Source organism: Coprinopsis cinerea, assembly GCF_000182895.1.
Source record: "Coprinopsis cinerea okayama7#130 chromosome 11 map unlocalized cont3.11, whole genome shotgun sequence".
Classification (NCBI taxonomy): domain Eukaryota; kingdom Fungi; phylum Basidiomycota; class Agaricomycetes; order Agaricales; family Psathyrellaceae; genus Coprinopsis; species Coprinopsis cinerea.
Window position 1 is genome coordinate 1,452,970 of NW_003307534.1, and position 23,040 is coordinate 1,476,009.

Genomic DNA, 23,040 nt, shown 5'->3' on the forward strand with positions numbered 1-23,040 from the left:
GGGACGCCACTTGCAACAGAGGGTGAAGGATCGCTGAGATCAGCTGGCTTCAACCTCTGTGGTAGTGGTTGGATGAAGAGATCGATGGTTGACGAACGACTGCGGTGACGGCTGGGAAAAGAACACCTGTCATTGATTCACGTGAGTAGTAGTTTGGGCGCCCAACTTTAATTCGAGCCACAGGGTCCAAGTTACCGCCCAGAAATGAAGCTGGGCCACACGCCAAAGGAAAACCCACATCGGGCGAGCGCATCTTTTGAACCTCAACACGAAAGGAGATGGATAGGATGCAGATAAAATACAGTGAGAATCTAAGAGAACAGTTTGTTGACAGACGTATTCCCGTCTTGGTTCTTCTTGAGAACCTAATGATCATAGGTGAGTGGGATAACAAGAGGATAAAGATAAACCGACGTACCTTTGCTACTGCAAACTCGAAATCCTCCTGCGTTACATGTTGTCTCCTTTCTCGTAGGGCGTACATGCCTAAATCTTGTGTTAGCCTTTGTCCGCGAGGGACAATATGATAGCACTTACCCGCTTCCGTACAGATACCCCTGACCTCAGCACCAGAGCATTGACCCATCTTCTCAGCAAGAGCACGCAGGTTGATTCCACGCTGCAGGGACATCTTTCGAGAGTGAATTCGAAGAATGGCAACACGGGCCTCGGGGCCTGGCGGAGGGAACTCGATCTTGCGGTCAATTCGTCCAGGTCGTAGAAGAGCAGAGTCCAAAATGTCGATTCGATTCGTGGCCATGATGACTTTGATGTTCTTGGTCGACTCGAAGCCGTCCAGCTGGTTCAGAAGTTCCAACATCGTCCGCTGCACCTCGGAGTCACCACCTCCACTACCGCTCTCTCCACGCGAGCTACCAATGGAATCGATCTCGTCCATGAAGATGATACTTGGAGCATGTTCTCGAGCCATCACGAACAGCTCTCGCACCATCCTGCTACCTTCACCAATGTACTTCTGCACCAACTCACTTCCACTGACTCGGATGAATTTGCAGTCTGTGTGGTGGGCGACGGCACGGGCGAGGAGGGTCTTTCCGGTTCCTGGTGGCCCGTACAGCAGGACACCCTTGGGCTGGGCGATACCGAGGGCTTCGAACAGTTCTGGATGTTTCACCGGCAGTTCGATGACCTCCTTTATCTCCTTGATCTGCTTGTCGAGACCGCCAACCATTTCATACGTGCTGTCTGGCACCTTCTCGACCATCATGAGCGAGACAAGGGGGTCGACCTTGTTGGGAAGGATTCGGTGGATTGTGTAGGAGTCGGAACGGAGGGCAACACGCAGTGTTGGTTTCAGTGAATTGATGTCGATTTCAGAGTCGATGTCAACGACTAGTTCATCATTAGAATTCGCTATATCTCTATAGGAAATGGATACACTTACTGTATTTGCCTTCAGGCTGGACCTTCACCAGAACCTTCTTCTTGCCCATAACTTTCACCACTTCTCCAACATAGCTGCCTGGTTCATGTAACAGCTGCAACTCTTCTCTAAGCAGACGCACTGTCGGATAACCGTCAGCGACCTTTCAGGGCTTCTCACCGTCCCAAGCATACCTCGAGCGTTCAAAGCATTTCGTTGAGCCTCCAACCGCCGCAAGTTCTGGGTTTTCTGGTTGATGAGGATCTCGGCCGCTTCGATCTTGGCCTGGTAGTACGACTTTATTCCGCCTGGTGCTATTGGTGCTTTCGTTGCGACTGGCATTCTGGCGGTTGTGGAGAAAAGGAAACTGGTCTCGACATCGTAATTGAGCGTCGCGGTTACGCGTCCCAATGTAGCACGTGATGATCATTTGCCAAGCCATCACTGACATGGCGGCGCCAAGCTCCAGCGCGACCTTCCACATCGACCCCGACGGCGACGACGACGACGAAATTACGCGACAGGACATTGACGCGGCGACCAACGTCTACTTGAAAACTGAGCCTTACACTCCTGCTGTCTTATAACTTCGACCGACCTTTCCTCACCGTCACTGATCACGACGACGACAACGACGACGCCCCGATTCTCAAGCCCGCCCAGCAGCAAAGACGGCAATCTGTCTCCTGAAGGGCTTTCAGCGACTTTCTCTCATGTCTGTGAATCATCAAGCGACCAAGGTAGTCAAGCAAACAGCGAAAGAGCACAGTTGTTGGCGATGAAGCCCTTGGCTATTGCGTACGTCGTCCACCGTGCTCACCGTAGAGCCGCTTCCTCAGCCTTCACAGGATGATTTCGGATTTCTTCCACCCAAACGTTGGCGGAGTGGAGAACCACATCTATATGCTGAGCGCGAAACTCATACGCCGTGGCCACAAGGCGAGCGCTTATTTTGATATTCACGGCGTGTGACCCCAAATTGACTTTTAGTAGGTCATTGTGATAACGCACGCTCACCCCAAAGGTCGCGTAGGGATTCGATGGCTATTGCCGTCGCTCAAGGTCTACTACTTGCCGTTCATTCCGATCGCATCGTCTGCAACGTTGCCCAACTTTTTCACTTCTCTGCCCTATTTGCGGACTATTCTGCTCAGGGAGCGCATTCAGCTTATCCATGCGCACGCATCGCTGTCCTCCATCGGTCATGAAGGGATTCTGCATTCACATTTGATGGGCATTCGAACAGTCTTCACGGACCACAGTCTGTTTGGCTTTGACGATGCGGCCAGTATTCTCACCAACAAGTTGTTGGTCGGCAACTTGAGAAACGTGGATGCAGTTATTTGCGTCTCACACACTGGGTAAGTCTTCCGATGATATCCAAGGAGATAGACTGAACAGGACCCCAGACGAGAAAACACGGTCCTTCGGGCTCAACTTTTCGAAGCGGACAAAAATGACCATACCAAGCTCGCAATGAGACGGAACGTCTATGTCATCCCGAACGCTCTGGTCGCTGAGAAGTTCCGCCCTTGTCCGCCTCCTCCGTCGAATACCAGTATGTGATCCACCATGAAGCCTCCATCGAAGCTAAACTTTATCCAGTTACCATCGTTGTACTCTCCCGCCTTGCGTACCGAAAGGGCATCGATCTCCTCGTGGCAACAGCCCCGCGCATCTGCGCTCTCTTCCCCAACGTCAACTTTGTCGTGGGTGGAGATGGCCCAAAGCTCATAGATCTTCTCCAAATGCGGGAGAAATACAGGCTGCAAGACCGCATCGAGCTGCTGGGAGCCGTCAAGCACAACGACGTTCGAAGTGTCCTTTCCAGAGGGTCCATTTTCATGAACACTTCATTGACAGAGTCATTTGGAATTGCGATTCTCGAGGCCGCTTGTGCGGGTCTCTACGTCGTTTCCACTCGAGTCGGAGGTGTACCCGAGATTCTACCAGAGGATATGATCAGCTTCGCAGATCCCGATGAAGATGGTGCGTCTATGTCTATCGCAGTCTATTTGGCTTACCGCGTGTTCAGATGTGGTTCGTGCAATTGCGGAAGCCGTGGAAATCGTCTCAGCAGGCAAGCACGACCCGTTTGAAGCCCACGAACGCATCAAAACCTTTTACGACTGGGATTCAGTGGCGGTTCGAACGGAAAGGGTGTACGACGCCGTCATGAAGTCGCCTCAGATGGACCTTGTGGAGCGTATGCAAAGGTGTGTTACTCGTTCCTTTGCATTCTCGTCTATGCTAACTATTTCCAGAACGATGGGGCTAGGTCGCTTCGCAGGTCCCATCTGGACGATAATTCTGATCGTCGACTGCATGTTCTTCATGTTCCTGGAATGGTGGTTGCCGCGTGAAGATCTGGATTATGTCGAGGTTGAGTGGGACAGTGATAGGTTTGCCCAGGTGAGTAGCATTGTCGCCATGGTCCATCACCACAAGCTCACACAAGTCTACAGGTCGTTGAGGAAGAGGAACAGTCGCGGCAGGCATCTCCCAATGGACACCCCACTATTTCTACAACATGAACAATGATAACAAGTTGCCATCCTCGTCCGAATATAGTGAAGACTCGTGACACTTGTGCTTCCTTGATGTGTGCCTTCCATATGCTCTCGGAATCGGCGGGAACTTCGCGAGATATTTCTGCTATTGACCCCAATTAACCACCCCCTTCCCTTCGCCTGCGGATGACATAACATATCCCCGATCAAGTACTTTCGCGCGGTTAATCAGCTCATCGTAGGGGGTATATAAGACACAGTCCAGATAACGCGTTCTTCACTATTCACGACCCTGACCATGACGAAGGGAGGCCATTGGACGCCTCACTTGCCCACAAGTCGAAGTGGAACCCATACGCCCGATACTCCAGGGAAGCCTATCCTGGTCTTAGGGGCTGGTGCGTACCATGGTTTAGGTTTACTCTCGGTGTTTGGGACTAATGGATATATCGACAGGTGTGATTGGGTTGACGACTGCGTTGAAGATCCAGCTGCAAGGCGGATACAGAGTGCTTATCTTGGCCGATACCCTTCCAAGTGATCCCAAGTCAATCGCGTACACGAGTCAATGGGCGGTTCGTCCCTAAGCCCCAAGCAACTCCCGTCCCACATTGACCTCGCCTTGACCAGGGCGCGCATCATGTATACAGTGCAAGGGAAGAAAATGGGCTGCAGTACAGTAAGCACTTTGGGTGCATTTGAACTGGATATTCGTCTGATCTTCGTCGGCAGAGCTCGAACAAGCGACCTTCGATACGATGTGGAAGAAGTCTGAGCCGGGAAGCGAAGCAGAGGAGTGCTTCCTGCGTGTTCCCCAGACGGAGTATTTCTTTGATGAGGCTAGCGAGATCAAACCTCTTCGGTCAATGCCTAACGTACGTCTCACGTCCCTAGTAGTCCACACCAGGCTCATCGCCCAACCCTACCCTCCAGTTCAAATACCTCGAACAAGACTCTCTCATCCCCGGTGCCAAACTCGGAGTCTCATTCACAACCCTAACCATCGACACCCCTATATACCTCAACTACCTCCTCAGCCGGTTCCTTGCCAATGGTGGCAAGATTCTTCGCGGTTCCGTGCAGCACATCAACCAAGTGATAGAAGCTGGCGCGCGCATCTTCGCGGGCGGGACGACGGTGGGGCATAGCGCCGACCCGCCTGTTGCTGTGATCAATTGTACGGGGCTGGGTGCGAGGTTTCTGGGTGGTGTGGAGGATAAGAGTGTGTATCCTGTGAGGGGCCAGACTGTGCTTGTGAGGGCGCCGTGGGTGAGGTTTGGGCGCACGACGTATAGGGATGATACGGGTGCCTGGACGTATATTATTCCCAGGAGGAGCAGTGATGTTCATACTTTCCGTTTATCGTTGTCGAGTTCATTTACTGAAAGTGTGTCCAGGTTATCGTAGGAGGGACGAGGGCCCGAGACGATTGGTAAGCTGCTCCGCACGAATGGCGGGTCAAGGTCTGACGAGCTGGTGATTCTAGGTTCCCCAAGCCCAGGCCGGAAACCACTGAAGATATTCTACGACGAGGCTTGGAATTGTGTCCCGAGTTGGCACCGCCGGAAGCTCGGTTAGGAGGACGAAAGCCGACACTCGAAGATGTTATGCCGCATGTTGTTGGGGAGGGATGTGGGCTGCGGCCTGCTCGAGAAGGAGGGGTGAGGATAGAGACTGAGTGGACGGAAGACATTGGTGGACGGGGAAGGGTTCCTATTATCCATAATTATGGGTGCGCACAGTAGTTACTGGTTCTTGATCCATTCAAAGAAGACTAACAAATGTTCCAGACATGGCGGGGCTGGCTTCCAAGCTTCATGGGGCTCATCGGTTGTCGTACTTGAATTGCTTGAAGAGGCGCTTTCGCAACTTGAGAAGTCATGATCTGTTCGGTTCTGTGCGCTGTATGGATTCTGGGTTGAACTCAAATGGATTACATGGTTGAATTTGCCCTGATGATACAATGGTGGTACAGTTGGTATACGTGTGGTATACTGCCTCAAGAAGTCAAGAAAGTCCGATTCTCAGTTATTCTTTTTTCCCTTTTTCAATCCCTAGTAATTCAGGTATCCGGCGGTGTCGGTCACGTTTCCGTTCTCTCTGTCGCTCACACTTCCTCTGCTCCTGGTCCGGCCGGCATCTGCTTTCGCTGATGAGGAGAAGCTGCTGTACGTGTTGAAGTGGGGACGTTGGGTGTATACCTGAGGTGCGTGATCAGTTATGTTATACCGTGGTGCGAGAAGCCTCTGCTGAACATACGATTTAGCCATGATGCTATCCGTACCCGTGTAAAGAAGCCCATCGTAAATGACAGCTGCGACTTGAGCTCCGAGGATGGGCGCCAAGAAGGGGCACCAGAACCAGTACTGGCTGTTACCATTCGTGAGTCGTGATACGAGACTAGACTAACAAAAACGCAATATCTTACCTCCTAAAGTTAAACACAGCTCGACCATATCCCGCCATCGCGGTCAAGATACGCGGACCAAGGTCCCTCGCAGGATTGATGGCATAACCTTCAAGCGAAATGCACATGCACATGCATCAGTCAAAACGGCTCATGTCCATACGATAGAACTTGAAGAACACCACGACCAACGGACCTGTTTGCATGCCGAGCGAAGTACCGATTCCAAGTACCAAGAAGAAGAGGAGAAGTGGGGCCAGCCCAGCTGGTGGAGGACAGTTCTTCTTGTCGTTCATTGCCAAAATTACGACCATTAGCACCACGGTCCCTAGAAACTCTGAAAAGAAGCATCCGACGCCGGACATGTACTCGGCCTTTGGGAATGTATGGCGGAATAGAGGAGTAGAAGGGAGGCCGTGGTTAGTTGTCAGTTGATCTGCGTGAGGGTGGAGGCAAGAGGAGGAGGCAAGAGGACGTACGGGATATGTCGCGAATAGCCCTCTGGTGAGCTCGGTGCGGATGTGGCTTCCTCCCTCGATGATGTTGATCGCTTGGAAGTAGTTTCCGTAGATGACTGCTGCTCCGGCGATGCCGCCCAGTATCTGAGCAAGGATGTACCCCTGCATTTCATAGCTGTGAGTCCGTTTCGCATGTCACATTGTTATGATAGACACTCACTGGAACCTTTCTCCAGGGGAAGCCGCGGAAGGTGGCCAGCGCCAGGGTGACCTGGGATAGGCCCGGGCCCTTCAATATATCTCTTCAAGCAAGGGCCAACGTTACATACCGCTGGATTGATATGACCACCCGATATCCCTCCCGACAACCAGACGCCCATTGCCACTCCGACACCCCATCCTACATTGATGGAGAGATAATTCTTCAAGCGCGTCCAAGTCAGCGCTGTTGTTTCACTTTCATCAGGAACAACACCAGTGAAGACCTACACCCTTCGGCGACGCGGCCACTCCAGGATCCTCTGACAAGACGACCTGGCAATTCACGCCATTCCCAAAAATGATCAAGCAAGCTGTACCCAGGAATTCGGCCATTGGTTCACGCATCGCGGCTCTGGGGGAAAGAAACGCGAGCTCCGTCAGCCAAAAGTTATTCCCAAGAGGGTAGAGCCAAACGCGACTAGAAGCAAGGGGGCAAAAAGGGCTCACCGGAACCGCATCCATCGACTTAGGTTTCCACTAGCGCCTTTAGGATCAACGAGGTCGGTGTTGGAAGTGGTATGTTCCGCTTCCCCAAGCTGATCCGACAGCCCTGGCGGAGGGGGTGGCGTACCGTCGAGCGCTCGTTCAGCGTATGGGGGCGAGGTGTATTCTTTATGTTCGACGCGGAATTTCTTGGACTCGGAGGAGGACGCGGAGAGCGATGAGCGGGTGTCGACTCCTGCTGCGCGGTTCGACATGGTCCGTTTGCTGCGATAGTCGTTCTGGCGGGGGAGGTGGTGCCGAAAATAGAGAGTTCAAGCTGCAGTGGATGGGGAAACTTGGCAATGGGTTAGTCCTCCGTACACAGAGAGCACTTTTTATCAGCGTTGGCTCCACTCACAGGACTAGGTTCCCAGATCTGGGTCCACAAGCTAATAACCCATGCTGCCTACCGCAAACGGGTTTAAAGAAGCAAAAGAAGGTAAAGTATGAAGCCTGAGGGAGCATGTAGTCCATAGGGAGTATGTGGCCCATGTGGAGTAGCGGCCCAATGGAACACATGTCTTACTGGACAAGGCGAGTCTACTCTGGCGTAACGGGTTTTTGTTTGGCAGGAGGTGAGATCGCTGTTGTGGAATGCAACAAGGCAGAGTTCGGCGAACAATCCGTCAGGCGAGAGATGTGGTTCTAACGATGTGTTCGGAACTTGATTCCCTGTTCCCACTAGAGTAGGACACAGAAAAGCCGGTATACGCTACTGATGGTATATGTCGTGGTGTGGATGGAATATCGTCATTTCGTCATCGAGTTCTACATAGTCATAGTTGGATCTTCAGAGCGAGGCGCTCGGCTTTCATTGTGCGTTACGCCCGAGGCAGACGGTACAAGGGTCCCGCCATGGCATAATTGCACATACGCCATCGTTTGATGCGGAGAATTTTGGTTCGCCGAGATCGAGGGAGGAAGGACAGATCTGAGAAGTAGATAGAGATGATAATGACGTCGTGATTCACCAACATAAGAGTATTTACATCAAGGCGTATCTAAAAAGCGATATTCAATTAACTGGGTATGAGAGTCGAATCTAGAGGAGCACATCTGGAGGTGTACATAGAAGGGACTGGCGGGAGGCAGGGAGGGTATACGAGAGGGATGGAACGGAATGGATGCGAGGCGTGGGGATCATGGAAAGCTTCATAACGAAATCGTGAAAGGGAAGTGAACTCGAGTAGCTAGTACGATAATACAACAAGACTATCTTTCAACTGTACTTGAAAGGTGCTTGCAAAGCCACATTGAATTGTGGCCGTATGTGCAGGTATGTAATACGTGCCCAAAACTGCAAGAAAAGGGTGATCCAAAGAGAGGCGAATCCCAGCAATTAATCGGTAGACCCTTCAATCGAGGAGTACTGGTGGCCACATTGACGAGTGCTGACGAAAGTCGGTGAGTTAATGCACAGGAGATGAAGAGCTGGAGAGATGGAGAGCTGGAGAAGTGGTGGAAGCAGGTCAAGCCTGTTCGGCAGTTGGGGTGGGCAACTTGGAATCGCTGAGAGGTGCTGGTGGAGCCAATTGAGCGTCCTGGTCAATCCCTTCAATGCAGTAAGGCGAAGCCTCGGCCAGCTCCTCGGCTACAGCTTTCCAACCCTCTTCAGTGAGTTCAGCGAAGCCATTGCCCAAGCCCTTCTCAAAGTAACGAGGGATAAATCTAACAAGAGGTGTCGTCAGCCACTGTCATGCATAGCGTCAGAGCAGTAAAATAGACTACTTACTCGATGCCCTTCTTCTTCCTCTCTGCTGCTTCGTCGCGCTGCCTCTGCTCGATAATGTGCTTCTCCTTCGTGGCGTCTGAGAACTCCTTGCTGATAAGTTTATCGGTGACGTTCTTCCAGAGCTTTCTACTCTCATGGGGGAGCTGTTTCTCGATGGGTCGGACTTCCTTGGGTAGGACCTCCAATGCATTCAGATCGATAAGATGCTGCCAATCCCCGTCACCCTGTTGGATCTCCGCCCTGCTTGCACTGGCTGCAGGCAGCGAGGGTTTGGGGAGTTTGGAGTGTGATGGGTTGGGGGAAGACGCCGCAGAGGATGTTGCTCCCGGATACGAAAGCCCGCCAACGCGCTTCCACCTAATCTTGCCCCTCCACGAGCCGTCCAAAACGGCCGCCACGCGGTTCTGAGGAACGTGCTTCACTTTGGTCCATTGCGAAATCTGGTTCGGGTCGTCCGAGTCGTACACGACGTGGATCACGCCCTCGACAAGGAAATGGGCTTTCCCAAGCCAGGACTCCTCCTTGTACTCGATGATCGTGCGGTAGGACGAATGGGCATCTCGTTTGCACGTAATGATTGTCGAGTCACAAATGGTAACGTAGAAGTTTCCCCTGAGGATGCCGTTGACATTGGCGATGGGGTGGGTAATGTGGTACGACTCGCCCTTGCCTGGCCCGCCAGTGAGTCGGATGAAGATTCCGTCGCTGTATTCGCCTGGAGTTACGCGAACTGTCGCGGTTCCGGTGACCTTGGCACTGATTTGGTCGATGCCTTGCATGGTAATGTGTCGAGCCGGACATGAGGCATAATAGGCGGAGACTGGGGGATGATGGGACACCTGTTCGGTTACGAACACGACACGAAGGCGGGCTTGGTCGACCGAGTTGGTGGAGAAGGACGAAGGAGGGGTCGACGCTGCCTGCCTCGTCGACGAGGACAGACCCGATGTGGAGGACGAAGCAATACTGACAGCCCCAGATTGTTCGCTCCGGAGGCTCTGATTGTCGGAAGATTGGTGGTGCTGCAAGGACGGGGGACTTGCAGCGTCATCGGGTCGGGAAATTGGGACTACATCCCAATGAGCCCTAAAATGCTCCCCAAGGACCGAGTTGTAGGGTTTGCACACCTTTCCGTGCACATACCTGAGGTCCTTGGTAAAGGTGAAGCGCACGACGGCCAGCATGCGTTCGAATGGGTCATTGGAGTCGTTTATGGCAGCAAAGTAGTCCGCACGGTCAAGGTAATGCCAGTATTCGAGATTTGGAATAGGCTCGAGCAGAGACGCTGGCAGTGACAGACGCATGGATGCAATATCCTTGACGCCCAAACACTTTTTGACGAGCTGTACGATCATCTTGAGCTTGCCACCCTCCCCAGTATCGCCGCTGTCTGGTACAGCAATGGCAGCGTCTTCTGTGTGGGTGGAATCATTGTGCTTCGAGGACATACAGGGCGATGAGGACGTCGGTTCGAGGAGGAAGAAAACAACCACTGGTCTGTGCCACCCCGGCGAGAGACGTCCCTATGTGGGGTCGTGGGAAAACACGATAACACGCGGCATCCCCGTTGCCGTGCCCAGCGATTCGCGAACGTGCTCGGTTTCCGATTTCGCGACATCGAGTCAAAAACTCACAGCCTGGCGGGGCAAGGATGTAGCCAACGTGTCGAACAAAATGAGCTACACTAGTGTTAGAAGACGCCTCTGTTGCTCCGTATTTTATCTCTGTATAGTTAGCTAGGAGCCCTCGGACTCCGGCGCCAAGCAATGCATAGCAGTCCAAGACCCCAAAAACGAAACGAAAGAGAAGTATGAGCTCCACAATCTCCGTTCATAACACAGCATCCCTGACAGCAGAACCCTACCAAGCAGTCTTGCGCAGGAGCCCAGGGATTCGAGCCATGCCAACTTCTGCCAGCTTATGAAACACTGCCTTACGAGCACTCACTGACGGGCGAGTACGGGAGAACGAGATCATCTAGTATGCAGGACTTATCAAGGACGGCGCCCCCGGATTTGAATGACAGACTTGGTCCGATAGCTATACTGAACTGCGAGGAAGGGAGACTTGCCAAGACCCCCTGCTTTAAGCGCCCGGCGATATCGGCACCCTGGGCCGAGCTTGGTTGTCATGACCTGGTACCACATACCAGCACATACCCAGAGACTCAGATTAGGAAACACTACCAAGAGAATCTTAGGGCAAACGTTAGCTCTTATCGATCTGGTTTCATAGTGACTCTTGAAGAGGAATCAGATAAGTAAATTGCACGGGCCCGGGACCACCTCGCAATCGTGGTCTTTGAGCGCTAATTAAGACACCTATCGGCGTATTCTGATGAAATGAAAACCCAAATCGATACACGGGACGTCCAACTTCAGCACACTCCCTTCCGTTTCAGACTGCTCAGTGAACATAATGCGAGCATTACATTCTTTACAGCCGTTTGCATAATTCTCTGCGCGAGCAGTTGCGCAGAATCGCTTTGATGGCGTTGATGGCACCTCGGAGAACTCCGTTTTACATCATCGCTGGTGGAATACACGGCTGTTTCTGCGATTTTTGGCGGGTGAAAGAGACGATTAGTTGGTGGAGATTATTGGAAACATAACCGGAAGTGGTAAGGGCACCGTTACGAGACGATAAGCTCGCGACAATGCCTGGATGATGCTCAGAACTGAGCCTCGAGCGGGACTTTTGCTGTCGTACGGAGCTTTCCGACCCGCCATCAATTGGATTTTGCGAAATCGCTCGCGCAAAGAATTATGCAAACGGCTGTAATAGATAAGTCGTTATGACTCCACTAAAAACGAATTCCTGTTCCGCGAAGGAAGGTTTGAAGGCGAAAACCAGGCGACGCCTTATAACCCCACACCGAAATCTTCTCTGCGCTAGCCAAACGTCCCTTTACATCCAAACTCCACTTCGTAACACCCACCACCTCCACCGTACGCGGGAGCAAAGGCTTCCTCTCCGATATGTATGTGTACCGCTCGAGCGCTTGCGCCATAACTCCAGTGATCCAATCACGTCGGTTGATCCTGGCAGTCCCACATCCTGAACCTCGTGTGCTCTCCATTTCAGAATTGTAAAGCTTGAGGTTGGTGAGATTCGGCATATACCCGTTCGCGCAGCAATCCAAGACTGTTTTCTGGAAAGTGTTGTCAGCCCAACGAACCTCATCAAACGTAACCACCACTCGTAGATATGATCCACTCACGATAAAAGTTGAATTCGCTTGGCCGGAACCACCATCCTTCACCTCCTGCGAAGCGACACTAGATCCAGCAACAGAAATCTCGAGAGCGACAACGCTCAAAGCCCTTAAAATGAGCGACGAACGCCTCCCCAGTAAGACTCCATTCATTTTCATACGCGGTGTCCAACTTAAGCGTCCTGAGGTATGCCTTATGCCTCGGCAACACAGACTCATAGAAAACCCACGCCCACTTGTCCCCCTGCTCCCTCCTCGCTATCCACGAGTTCACCACCGTCAAATGCTCGAGCGGGCCAGAGTGGGCGGTGAGATAGTCGAGCAGGGGGTCGGTGATGGCCACGATACGGAGGCTTGCCACCCACACTCCCGCATTACGAAGCGCGGTCCAGACATCAGCACTCTCCACCGGCAGCGGGGGCGTCCTCAGGTGCGCAAACAAACTTCGATCGTCCGGGGTGCAGACAGTCAGGTTCAGTGACCTTAGATTGCGGAATGCAGCCGGCGGGAGACGAAAGTCAGGAGGGACCACAATGCACCACACGGATGTCAAGGTGACACTTTCAAGGCTTGCACTTCGGACGAAAGGCACAATATCGTGGAGCCCTAACCATTGATTCGGGGTGCGGATTGTCAACGAGGTCAACTTGGACGACGAGTTCTTCAAGATCCCCAGCACCCACCGCGTGGCGCGATCGGGTTCACGAGTCTCGTCGCTAGGCCCCCCGTACTCCAAGGACAATGTCCGGAGGATGGGAAAGGAGCATTCCTGCTCGCCAAGGTAGCTAGCAAGCTCGGTGGTCCTGACGTCCGACGCAGACAAGTAGAACTGAGTGAGCCTCGTCCCGATTTCGCGCAGTGCAGTGGCAACAGCCTCCACTGCATACATGGGCGTTCTCCTGTGTATCGTCCATCTGTCGACCACGCGCAAAATGCCTAAGTATTTGGGTGTGGAGATAAATAAAGTTTCAATTACTACTCACCGGAACCGCGAAAGTCCCTCCAGAGAGACTATCGCAGGCAGAAGGTTCTCCTTAATCGCTTTCTCCCCATTCTTTCCAGCCTCCTCGTCGATGGGGGTACTAGACGCCACGTCCAACCACCTTCCGCGACTAGACACGCATCTCCGGCTGAAATCCTCCAAAGGCGTGAGGTACTTGATTTCCAGCTCCCGGATCATCAGCTTCCACGGACGGCGACTCTCGATATCCTCACGAGCGCTCGGAATCGTCGGCGCAGACAACGTTTCGAGCTTGTAAACGTTCCGCTCGACGTTGCCGTTATGCAGGTCGATAACTACTCGTTTGAGGATAGCGCTTTGCAAGGCGGCGCCCATGGTACGACAGCTGAGTCGGAGTGCCTTGACGTCCGACATCGTCCCCTACATTCGTTCGAACTTCGGTGTGAGAATCGTGCTACACTACCTGATGTGACGGAACAGCAAAGACGTACCGCATAACTGCCTATTCTATCAATGAGCTCATTTGGGAGCGATTGGATCGAGGCCGGCTTGTCCATGGTAAATGCTGAAAGTAAGTGAGTACGAATCACAGACACTGGAGGACGTCCAGCCGGTGAGATATTTAAGCACTTGACCAAAGAACATGAAGCCGTAACCAAGAAGGACATGTGAGCTGTGGCACTGACGGCCATTTCCACCCTGACAATCTAGGTCAGGGCAGACCTCAGTTCCATGAAACCCGACCGCACTGTCACCTTACATTCATACATAGGAGCATTTAGTCAGGAAAAACGAAACAAGCCATCGAATGCACAGGGAACCTAGATAGGCGTAGTCTCCCTCTTCAACCACTCCAACGCCCTCTTATCATTCTGCAACAACGGCGACACCTTCTGCCACACCTCCTGATGATAATCGTTGACCCACTTCTTCTCTGGTTCCGTCAGGAGTGAAGCGTCGATAAGCTTGGTCTGGATCGGGCACCTGTAGAAAGAGAGTATTTTAGGTCAGCAAAACCAAGAAAGGAAGGACGAAAAGAAGATGAGAACTGACATAGTAACATGCTCAAACCCAAGGTATCCCTTATCTCCAAAGTTATTGGGCAACTTGACTTCCTTGACGATGACGATATTCTCAATTCGAATACCGTACTGCCCGTCTTCGTAGTACCCCGGTTCATTCGAGACCGTCATACCCGCTTTCAAAGCGGTGTTGTTGTATGCTACAGCGTTCGACAATCATGAGTCTACCGTGCTTAGGAAAGGAGTGGATTGTGGAGGAGGACGAACCTATCCGGACACCGATACCCTGAGGACCCTCGTGCACGTTGAGGAAGTGGCCGACACCATGGCCAGTCCCGTGGCGGTAATCTGTATGAAAGGTCAGGCGACCAAAGATGCAAAAGTGAGAAGCAAACCCACCCAAACCGTCTTGCCAAAGCGATCGACGCGCCCAGGAGTCGCTGTACAGAAGGGACAGTCAATGGGTGTCGGTCGAAGATCAGATGGTACTCACATCAAGTAGCCAGTCGTTCCATTGGGGAACACGGCGGTGTCGATCGCAATGTGGCCTTGGAGGACACGGGTGAAGGCGCGAACTTCTTCTGGACGAGGTGTACCGAAATGCTAGAGGACCCATCAGCGCCGCGAGTGAGTGAAGTTCGGCCTTTATCGCACCCATGTTCGAGTCACGTCCGTAGTTCCGTCCGAGAATTGAGCTGGAGGGGTCGTCAGCCTTGTATATTATTGGAGAGAAGATCTCAACGTACCTCCAGAATCACAGAGATAGACCTGATCCTTCTTGATGATCGCACAATCCTGAGGATCAGGAGAGTAGTGAATGATCGCTGGACTTCATCATCAGCCCAGCGCGCGCTAACAGATAGAACAGACACACCGCCATTGGGCCCAGTCGACGAGATAGTCGTAAACGACAAACCCCTGAACAAATCCAATTCACTGCGATACTTCTCCAACACCTCCGCGCCCGCGTACTCCGATACCTCCTTGCCCTCATTCAACGCCTCCTCGAGCCAGGCAAAATATCGAGCTAGCGCAGCTCCATCCCGAATATGGCACTGCCTGAACCCTTCGATCTCAACAGCGTTCTTGATGGCCTTGAGATCCCCGACGGGCGAGCGGACGACTTTGTGGAAGGTGGTTGATTCGGGGGAGGATGGAGGCGTGATGGTTTCGGTAATGGCGAGCGAGGTTCTGGATGTCACGAGGATCTTCTCCTGCAGTACACGCGTCAGTACGAGGGCAGGAGGAAGTGTAGAATCGAGAGTACGAACCCCGTCCTTGTCGCCGGTCAGACTGAGGCTCTTGGGCAGCTCTTTGAGGTAGTCGTAGAGCTCATCGTAGCCCCTGATCTTGACATCTTGACCGAGATAATCCCTGGCTGCATCGTCGAGTTGCTTCTCGTTGATGAATAGGACGACCTCGTCGGGCGTCACGACCGCGTACGCGAAGAAGACTGCGAGAGGGTTCAGAAACCGCGATAAATCGAGCGAAACGTTGCATACCGGGGTTGTAATCGATGTCAGAGCCTCGCAGGTTGAACAGCCACGCGACCTCATCGAGCATGGTCACGACAAACGCCTTGCCCTTCTCCTTCGCGATCTCCTCTCGAACCTTCTTGACCTTTTCCTTGAATGACTGGCCTGAATGGATTGTTAGCGTTAGCACCAAACTCGGTGACAGGTCACTGACCAGAGTACTTTTCGTCGAGATGGAAGACGGGATTCTGAGGGCGAGCAGGTCTCTCACTTCCCCAAACGATATCGACGAGGTTCTTCTTGGAAGGGACGAGTTCGGATTTCTTTGGGGCAAGGTTCTTCCTCAGGCCTGCGGCATCCTCTGAACGATATTTAGTTACAGGCATTTTCATGAACAACTGGCTTACCTTCGGTGATAATGGTAGCGTCAATACCAATCTTGAGGGATCCATCGAGGGTCTGATATGGCTGCATAAGGTCGAGTTCTGGAAAGCTGAGATACGATATCTACCTTGTGCAGGAAGTCTTGCCATGTTGGTACATCTAGTATTGCTAGGTTAGCGTTCGGAGCATCGCGCGAGGGCGAAGAAACACGTACCGGGCAATCCCTGTTTCATCAACGTCCAGTTCCTTAGAAAGGTTCAGTCGTTGCGAACCTCATCCCAGATTCTGTAGACTCACGAATCCAATTGTTTCTCAGCCTGAAGGAAATATCGTCCATCCGTGAAGAGGTAGGCCTTGTCGAGGGTGATGACCGCACATCCTGCACGCGAATCAGCATACCGTCGCGAGGTCAGAAACGAAACATACCCGCAGATCCATTGAACCCAGAGATGAAGGCACGTCGTTCATCACAATGGGCAAGATATTCACTATAATCTAAATGTTTTTGAGTCGTAAAATCACGAAACGAAAATGAAAAAGACATACGCTGATCTTCGCTAGGCACAACCCAAACGTCCACATTCTCCTTCTTCATCAACTCCCTAAGCGCCGCCAACTGCTTGCTCGTATCCACGGTATGGTTTCCCCTGGCACCCATGTCTTCTGCACTATCAGTCACTGATCTTGTGGTCGAAAAGAACCTCCTGGTCGAATGCGAAACCTGAAGCCCCCTCGAGCAACTGAAACACCGATTTGCTTGTCCTAACGGTCGACGTGGCAGATGGCCAGAGAAAGTCCTGGCTGCTCGACTCGAGGTGCTAGGAGAAGATAGGAGAGATCGCTTGGGTGTTTGGTTTGTGATCTGTTTGAGGAAGGAGGTTCTGCACCACATGACAGTAGGCCTATGAATAAGAAGTGGTCATGTTGGCCGGTACAAGTCTGTCGTCATATCAGATAAGATAAAGAATGCGGAAGCAATCGTAGATCCTCGAGCTCATCGTCGAAGGCGTGTTCGACGTCGACCAGTAGAGATTATTCAAAAGGAAAGAAAGGATCGCGGGAGGAGAAAAGAAGCGGGAGCAAATATGGATTCCGGCGGCTAAAGATAGTCAGTCACCCCAGCAGGACTTGAGCGCTGAGGTTTTCTAGCCCAACCACCTAGAGCCTCAGGGTTCAAACGGTGAGTGGTGGGCATTTTATGCAAATAGAGAGGACTATAAGTAGATGCAGGAGCTATAGGGCGGAGGTTAGGACTAGCATGTCCAGCGGTGGCTGACCCGCTTCTTGCCTGTGTTCTGGGCGCTTAAATCTGATCTCCCTTCAAGTCGCCCTGTTCGTTGGAATTCGATTTGTCGGCGTTAACAGGCACGTTGGGAGTCATTCGTTATCAATGATTCACAGCTGCTTCGCCCACAATCTTCATGATGCTGCGGGTGGATCAGGCCTAATACCATGGTACGCATGCATCTCTTCCGACACGCTCCCCAAGCACATTGCTTACGCGATTCCATGACGAGCAACGGAAACACGGATATGTTGTTTCCAATCCCCCTCTCTGGCGTCAATGACGTGTTTTCCTGCTGAACCTAACAAACGGGGCTGTATAGTCCTTCCTTTGTCGAGTCTGGCCACTTCGGCCGTTTCAAGTGTTACCAAGAGTTCCAACGGGTTTCAGTTCCAATTCACCAATACATTCGACTGGGATAGCAGTCTCCCTGCCGAGGACATTGCGCAGCATAACGGCTTGTCGACATAGCCATCTGGTCGTCTGCGGTAGAATTGCGGGTTTAATACCACCGATTCAGGGTGACACCCTATTAATGGGCTTCTCACAAGTTCTCATAAGAAGAGAGCCATGGACTGTTCCTTTCTACCCACACCTGCCTACACAGCGCAATGCCTCTCTCACCTGGCCTCGTCTTCCTGGGGAAACGCTCCCCCTCGCTCGTCCTACCTCCACTGCTGACTTACGGCGCCTTACATGTCCTCGACCAAACGAACATTCTCACACTGCCGACCTGGGCAGTGATCTCCCTCGTGGCCCTCGCCAAACCGATCCATTACGCCTGCGAGGTGTACCACCATCGATATCGGGTTCAGAGGGAGGCGAAGAAGCGCGGAGCTAAGGTCGTACCTCACATCGAGGAACCATGGCCTTACTTCTCCGGATTGTCGATCATCCCCTACTTGATGGATAGCTATCTCAACGGCTACGTTCGTGAGTCCGGCAACCCTTGCTCCTTGTCGCGAGGTCGACGCTTACATGCTTGGTATTCTGTGCAGTGGATTCGGTTCAGGAGTGGGTAGGAAAGTACGGGCACACATTCGAGCTGCGACTCCCCTCCGAGAACCAGATCTGGACAACTGAACCGGAACACGTCAAAGCCATGCTCGCGACCCAATTCCAGAACTTTGAGAAGGGACATGGGTTTATCCAGCAGATGCACTCGTTCCTTGGGACTGGCGTCTTCAATTCCGACGGAGACATGTGGAAGTATGTGGTCTTGATAAACATCTCGTTTGACTGGCTCGAGCACCTACTGAGCGCCCACGTTTTCGCAGGTTCCACCGCGCCATCACCCGACCCTTTTTCACTCGAGACAGAATCAGTGACTTTGACATTTTCGATAAACATGCAGCTCAGACTCTGGAATTGGCCAGGGCACGACTTGCAGAGGGTTATGCGATCGACTTCCAAGTAAGCGAACAACCCTTTTTCTCAATCTTAAAACATTGCAAGACTAACCACGGAGGATCAATATAGGACCTAGTCGCCCGCTTCACCCTCGACTCCGCAGCACAGTTCCTCTTCGGCGAGAAAATCGACTCTCTCTCCGCCGGAATCCCCTACCCCAAGAACTCAAGAAAGCCCAACCCACCCTCGTTCACCTCCCACCCATCCAACATCTTCGTAAACGCCTTCTTGAGCGGTCTGCACGGTGTGACAATGCGTGCCATTATCGGCCAGGAATGGCCCCTTGCCGAGTTCCTCAGAGACACAGTCAAGCCGAATAGGGACATCGTGGACCAGATCATCGAGCCCATTGTGGACAAGGCTTTGAGGGAAGCCAGTACCCTGGGCGATGTGGAGAAGGTTGAGAAGGGCGAGGAAGAGACGTTGTTGAAACATTTGGTCTCGCAAACGAAGGATAGAAGGATCATCACAGACGAGGCAAGTCCCATGTTGTGTTCGAAGAAGACAAGAGCTCACTATGTACGTGTCGCCTGTAGCTTTTGAACCTCCTCGTTGCTGGCCGTGATACCGTAAGCACTGATCTTCCCTTCCATCCATGTCTACCTGACGTCTCCACTGCAGACTGCCTGCACTTTGACCTACTCGGTATACATGCTCGCCGAGAACCCTCATGTAGCGGAGAGACTTCGAAGCGAGATCCTCAACAAGGTTGGCGAAAAAGGTCGACCTTCATATGACGATATCCGTGACATGAGGTATCTGAGGGCGTTCATCAATGGTACGAGAGCTTATCCGTTTTTCCCTTATACGGCGCTCATATTTCTGTTAACAGAGGTTCTTCGACTCTATCCTCCAGTGTGAGTACAGCTCCCCACCTCATCATAGTAGCGTGGCTAACCACTCTCCAGTCCTTTCAACACGCGACGTGCAATCAACGACACCGTGTTCACCACCAAGGACGGAAGACCTCCGCTCTTCATCCCGGGTGACACCCAAGTCGGATACTCAGTCTGGGACATGCATCGTCGCAAGGATCTTTGGGGACCAGACGGTACGTTTGACGGTTCCTACCTCAGTGACAATAACTCTAAGTCCTCTTAAGCGTACGAATTCGATCCCGACCGCTTCCTGGACGAGCGTCTACACAAATACCTCACACCCAACCCCTTCATTTTCACACCATTCAACGCCGGGCCTCGTATCTGCCTCGGCCAGCAGGTCAGTACCATTACACCTTCTACCGCATCCAACACTCACACATCTACTATCTCGTGTAGTTCGCCTACCATGAAGCATCCTTCTTCCTCATCCGCCTGCTTCAGCAATTCTCAAAGTTCAGTCTCGCACCGGACGCTCAGCCCGCCGGGACTATCCCACCTGAAAGCTGGAAAACATGCGAAGGGAGGAAGGGAATGGAGAAGATTTGGCCGGGAACTAACTTGACTCTGATTGTCAAAGGTGGACTCTGGGTGCGAATGGAGTAAGCAGCAGGTAGTTGGAACTTGAAGACTTCAAATAACTTATCATTGTACCATAGTTTTTTCTAGTGTTTCATATGTGTGTGCTTATCCCACTGTCCAAAGGAGTATTCTAACTGTAATGATCTCTGGAACTTGAGAAACCATCTTTCCACATTGTCTCCCCGTGTCGTCAGGTAAAATCACCACGGTGGCTGGCGCCTCTTGAGCGCGAACGCCAAGACATTCCTGGCGGGCGCTTAATTAACAGGGGGACAATTCTGAGCCACTTGGTGTAGAGGGCCGTTGCAAGCACGGCAGCTACGAGCCTTTCGTTATATTTCTGTATCCTACCGGCTTCAGTACGGAACAGGTAGACCGTAGCACAACCTTCCCGAAGACAGCTGGATGCTTCCCAATCTTGTCAACACTGAGCACGGCATCTCAATCAGGATTCCTCACGGGCCAGGGATGGGCTGGTAGACTGGGTAAGATGTGGGAGTGGTCTGTTTTATTGAGAGGTGTCCTGGGTCTAAACCTAGGTTCCAAACGGGTGCCGATTTGATGACTCGACCTGGGACAAATCTGGGTGCGACCTGGTACTGCGGCCACAACTGTTGGTCCGCATTAAAACTTGCTCGTCTGGGTCGGTGCTTGGCCTCTGCCCGTGTAATGAAAACCGCTGTAACCTATAATAAGGGTCGTCAGACTTCAGGAATTGGCACTTCAAGGTACCTTCACCTCAAGATATTCCGGCCTAGTGCGAAGTGGGGAACGAGCGGGCTGCGTCTTTGATCAGAGTCGCGAGTCGAGGTGCACCGCCACAGCCTCGCTTGCCACCCCATTACATAGATCGACCCACTATCAATGGTCCGGAGTCGGGGATCAAGGCCATTGATGTATGGCCCAGATCTCGGAGCTCTGACGTACTTTCCCACCAAGACTGATGGTAGAGCTCCCGGGTCTCGGCTACCATCACAGCTCACCAGAGCTCCCGAAAAGCCCATCATGGATGATGGCCCCGGATCTCGCTTACGACAAAGGGGTCAAAGCAGCGGCAAATGGGCGACGGCGGGCAGTCGGCGCGCTGACAAAAAGCACAAAACACGCGGAAGCCACGAGGGAGGGGAGGGCCTGCTGTCCATGCACCTCGACTGTTGTTGCTTCAATCACGCCCATGTTCAGCGCCAGCAATCTAACGTCTACCGCCTCAACCAACCCTCCCATTCCGCCTGCAGCTGCCGAAGCTGCCCCCTCCCTTTCACCTCCACCTGAGCATCCCATAGAAGCCCTGTCCGCCATCAATGAGCTCGAGGCCACCAAGGACTACTTAAAGAAGATTTGTTCCGTCCACTACTCCGCACCAGCGTCGGTTCCCTCGCCTCCAGGAAATGACTTGAACCTCCAAATGCACTGTTACCTGGCTGCCGAAGTGATCATGAAGGCTTTCCGAACGCAGAGTGAGTTTTCCTGACGAAAGACCTCATCTCCCCAATCCTCTAACGCGCGCGACAGTGTGCGTCCTCGACAGAGACATTTATCAGTACCACGCCGCTTCAAAGCACGTCACCGAGCGAACGGGCGCCGAAGCTCCCCCCAAATCCGACGGCGTCTCGAAGTTGCTTTCAGGACCGGGCCACATTGTCGATCGCTCAGGTCGCATCGTGTACATCCACCTTCCTGGAGTCCTCCGACCCGAGCTACTCTCTGTAGTTGAGGCGGCCTGTCGTAGTCTCCTTACCGCGCCGAATGCTAAGCCTGAAATGAAGCGGGCGGCGAGCAATTGGAGGGTCAATGAGAGCTATTTCCAACCGGTTGGCCGCGCTGGTTTCACTCCAGGGGTCCTCACTTTATCTCCCTGTTGGTTCATGCAGGCACATCCAGTAAGTACTCGGATAGACCTACGGTCGCCCCTGTTTGTGTATTAAAACCGCGCCCTAGCCGCCAAAGTATAAACCTTTCGTCGCAGCTGCAATTCGCCGACCTGACGGTAGCGACGGTGGTCTACCCTTTATCAAAGCTGTTCGACAGGCCTTTTGCATCATGGGAGCTCTCCTATACCTCATTCACCCTTCTCAATACGAGGTAGGAGTGGAGCTTTGGAAGAAACTCGTGGAAACCAACTGCGCAGGCGTAGAGGACGGTTTCGAAAGCCATATGATGAAGGTGATTGCCTGTTGGGCCTCTCCGTTCACCGTCATGCAAGTGATCTCCAACCGCGAAACACCCTTCCACTTCGACACCTCGGGCCATCCCTTCTGGTACGATTGCCTATTGACCGTCGGTCCCTACCGCGGGGGTAGGTTTGAACTGAAGGACGTCGGGCATCGTTTCCGGTATGAAAGGGGAACCATGGTTTTCCTCCTGAGCCACATATTACAACATGGCGCCAGTCCAGTAGAAGGTGAAAGGGTCTGCCTGGCTAGCTTCATGCGCCCTCAGGTGCTGCAATGGGGGCTGAGCTACCGCGCGCTTACAGAAGATCCGGAGCCGCTTGCGGCGATCGAAGCTAGACTCAATATTCCTCATGGACTGAGGGTGGGTGTTTAAGTTTGGGAGTTCGGCGGGATGGCGGGCCCCCCCCTCAAATGTTGGCG

At 52.7% G+C, this 23,040-nt stretch overlaps 9 protein-coding genes across 9 annotated transcripts; 4 read left to right on the forward strand and 5 right to left on the reverse strand.

Moving 5' to 3' along the window:
- Positions 1-311: 311 nt before the first annotated feature.
- On the reverse strand, positions 312-1,726 carry CC1G_05504 (endopeptidase; the record flags this gene model as incomplete). Its single annotated transcript, XM_001838899.2, has 5 exons — positions 312-365; positions 419-486; positions 538-1,374; positions 1,406-1,525; positions 1,579-1,726. The coding sequence occupies 5 exons, from the start codon at positions 1,724-1,726 to the stop codon at positions 312-314; spliced, it is 1,227 nt and encodes a 408-aa protein (XP_001838951.2).
- Positions 1,727-2,162: 436 nt separating this feature from the next.
- CC1G_15724 (transferase) lies at positions 2,163-3,918 on the forward strand (the record flags this gene model as incomplete). Its single annotated transcript, XM_002910249.1, has 8 exons — positions 2,163-2,182; positions 2,233-2,350; positions 2,378-2,745; positions 2,794-2,942; positions 2,990-3,373; positions 3,420-3,600; positions 3,649-3,796; positions 3,850-3,918. The coding sequence occupies 8 exons, from the start codon at positions 2,163-2,165 to the stop codon at positions 3,916-3,918; spliced, it is 1,437 nt and encodes a 478-aa protein (XP_002910295.1).
- Positions 3,919-4,192: 274 nt separating this feature from the next.
- Positions 4,193-5,778, forward strand: CC1G_15725 (D-amino-acid oxidase; the record flags this gene model as incomplete). Its single annotated transcript, XM_002910250.1, has 8 exons — positions 4,193-4,292; positions 4,351-4,469; positions 4,525-4,573; positions 4,627-4,769; positions 4,828-5,238; positions 5,292-5,326; positions 5,381-5,626; positions 5,685-5,778. 8 exons carry the CDS (start codon positions 4,193-4,195, stop codon positions 5,776-5,778), a joined length of 1,197 nt encoding a protein of 398 aa, XP_002910296.1.
- Positions 5,779-6,117: 339 nt separating this feature from the next.
- On the reverse strand, positions 6,118-7,784 carry CC1G_05502 (hypothetical protein; the record flags this gene model as incomplete). Its single annotated transcript, XM_001838897.2, has 9 exons — positions 7,468-7,784; positions 7,249-7,372; positions 7,089-7,181; positions 6,980-7,030; positions 6,781-6,921; positions 6,498-6,585; positions 6,323-6,410; positions 6,179-6,264; positions 6,118-6,143 (listed from the first exon to the last, which is right to left on the reverse strand). The coding sequence occupies exons 1-9, from the start codon at positions 7,716-7,718 to the stop codon at positions 6,118-6,120; spliced, it is 948 nt and encodes a 315-aa protein (XP_001838949.2). The 5' UTR covers positions 7,719-7,784.
- A 1,188-nt stretch (positions 7,785-8,972) lies between these two features.
- On the reverse strand, positions 8,973-10,696 carry CC1G_05501 (hypothetical protein; the record flags this gene model as incomplete). Its single annotated transcript, XM_001838896.2, has 2 exons — positions 9,236-10,696; positions 8,973-9,171 (listed from the first exon to the last, which is right to left on the reverse strand). Exons 1-2 carry the CDS (start codon positions 10,681-10,683, stop codon positions 8,973-8,975), a joined length of 1,647 nt encoding a protein of 548 aa, XP_001838948.1. The 5' UTR covers positions 10,684-10,696.
- A 1,342-nt stretch (positions 10,697-12,038) lies between these two features.
- CC1G_05500 (hypothetical protein) lies at positions 12,039-13,967 on the reverse strand (the record flags this gene model as incomplete). The annotated part of the gene is made up of 5 exons (XM_001838895.2): positions 12,039-12,386; positions 12,456-12,558; positions 12,611-13,363; positions 13,433-13,830; positions 13,902-13,967. 5 exons carry the CDS (start codon positions 13,965-13,967, stop codon positions 12,039-12,041), a joined length of 1,668 nt encoding a protein of 555 aa, XP_001838947.2.
- Positions 13,968-14,231: 264 nt separating this feature from the next.
- On the reverse strand, positions 14,232-16,949 carry CC1G_05499 (aminopeptidase P; the record flags this gene model as incomplete). The annotated part of the gene is made up of 17 exons (XM_001838894.1): positions 14,232-14,394; positions 14,464-14,632; positions 14,700-14,780; positions 14,832-14,872; positions 14,926-15,035; positions 15,087-15,127; positions 15,179-15,256; positions 15,307-15,646; positions 15,704-15,885; positions 15,935-16,072; positions 16,122-16,268; positions 16,315-16,366; positions 16,419-16,450; positions 16,506-16,537; positions 16,589-16,670; positions 16,718-16,786; positions 16,838-16,949. The coding sequence occupies 17 exons, from the start codon at positions 16,947-16,949 to the stop codon at positions 14,232-14,234; spliced, it is 1,869 nt and encodes a 622-aa protein (XP_001838946.1).
- Positions 16,950-18,187: 1,238 nt separating this feature from the next.
- CC1G_05498 (cytochrome P450 monooxygenase pc-3) lies at positions 18,188-20,533 on the forward strand (the record flags this gene model as incomplete). Its single annotated transcript, XM_001838893.2, has 11 exons — positions 18,188-18,509; positions 18,575-18,785; positions 18,854-18,989; positions 19,056-19,424; positions 19,523-19,555; positions 19,608-19,764; positions 19,819-19,843; positions 19,895-20,037; positions 20,089-20,204; positions 20,264-20,466; positions 20,524-20,533. 11 exons carry the CDS (start codon positions 18,188-18,190, stop codon positions 20,531-20,533), a joined length of 1,725 nt encoding a protein of 574 aa, XP_001838945.2.
- Positions 20,534-21,620: 1,087 nt separating this feature from the next.
- On the forward strand, positions 21,621-22,993 carry CC1G_05497 (hypothetical protein; the record flags this gene model as incomplete). The annotated part of the gene is made up of 3 exons (XM_001838892.2): positions 21,621-21,903; positions 21,959-22,326; positions 22,385-22,993. The coding sequence occupies 3 exons, from the start codon at positions 21,621-21,623 to the stop codon at positions 22,991-22,993; spliced, it is 1,260 nt and encodes a 419-aa protein (XP_001838944.2).
- Between the last annotated feature and the right edge of the window lie 47 nt (positions 22,994-23,040).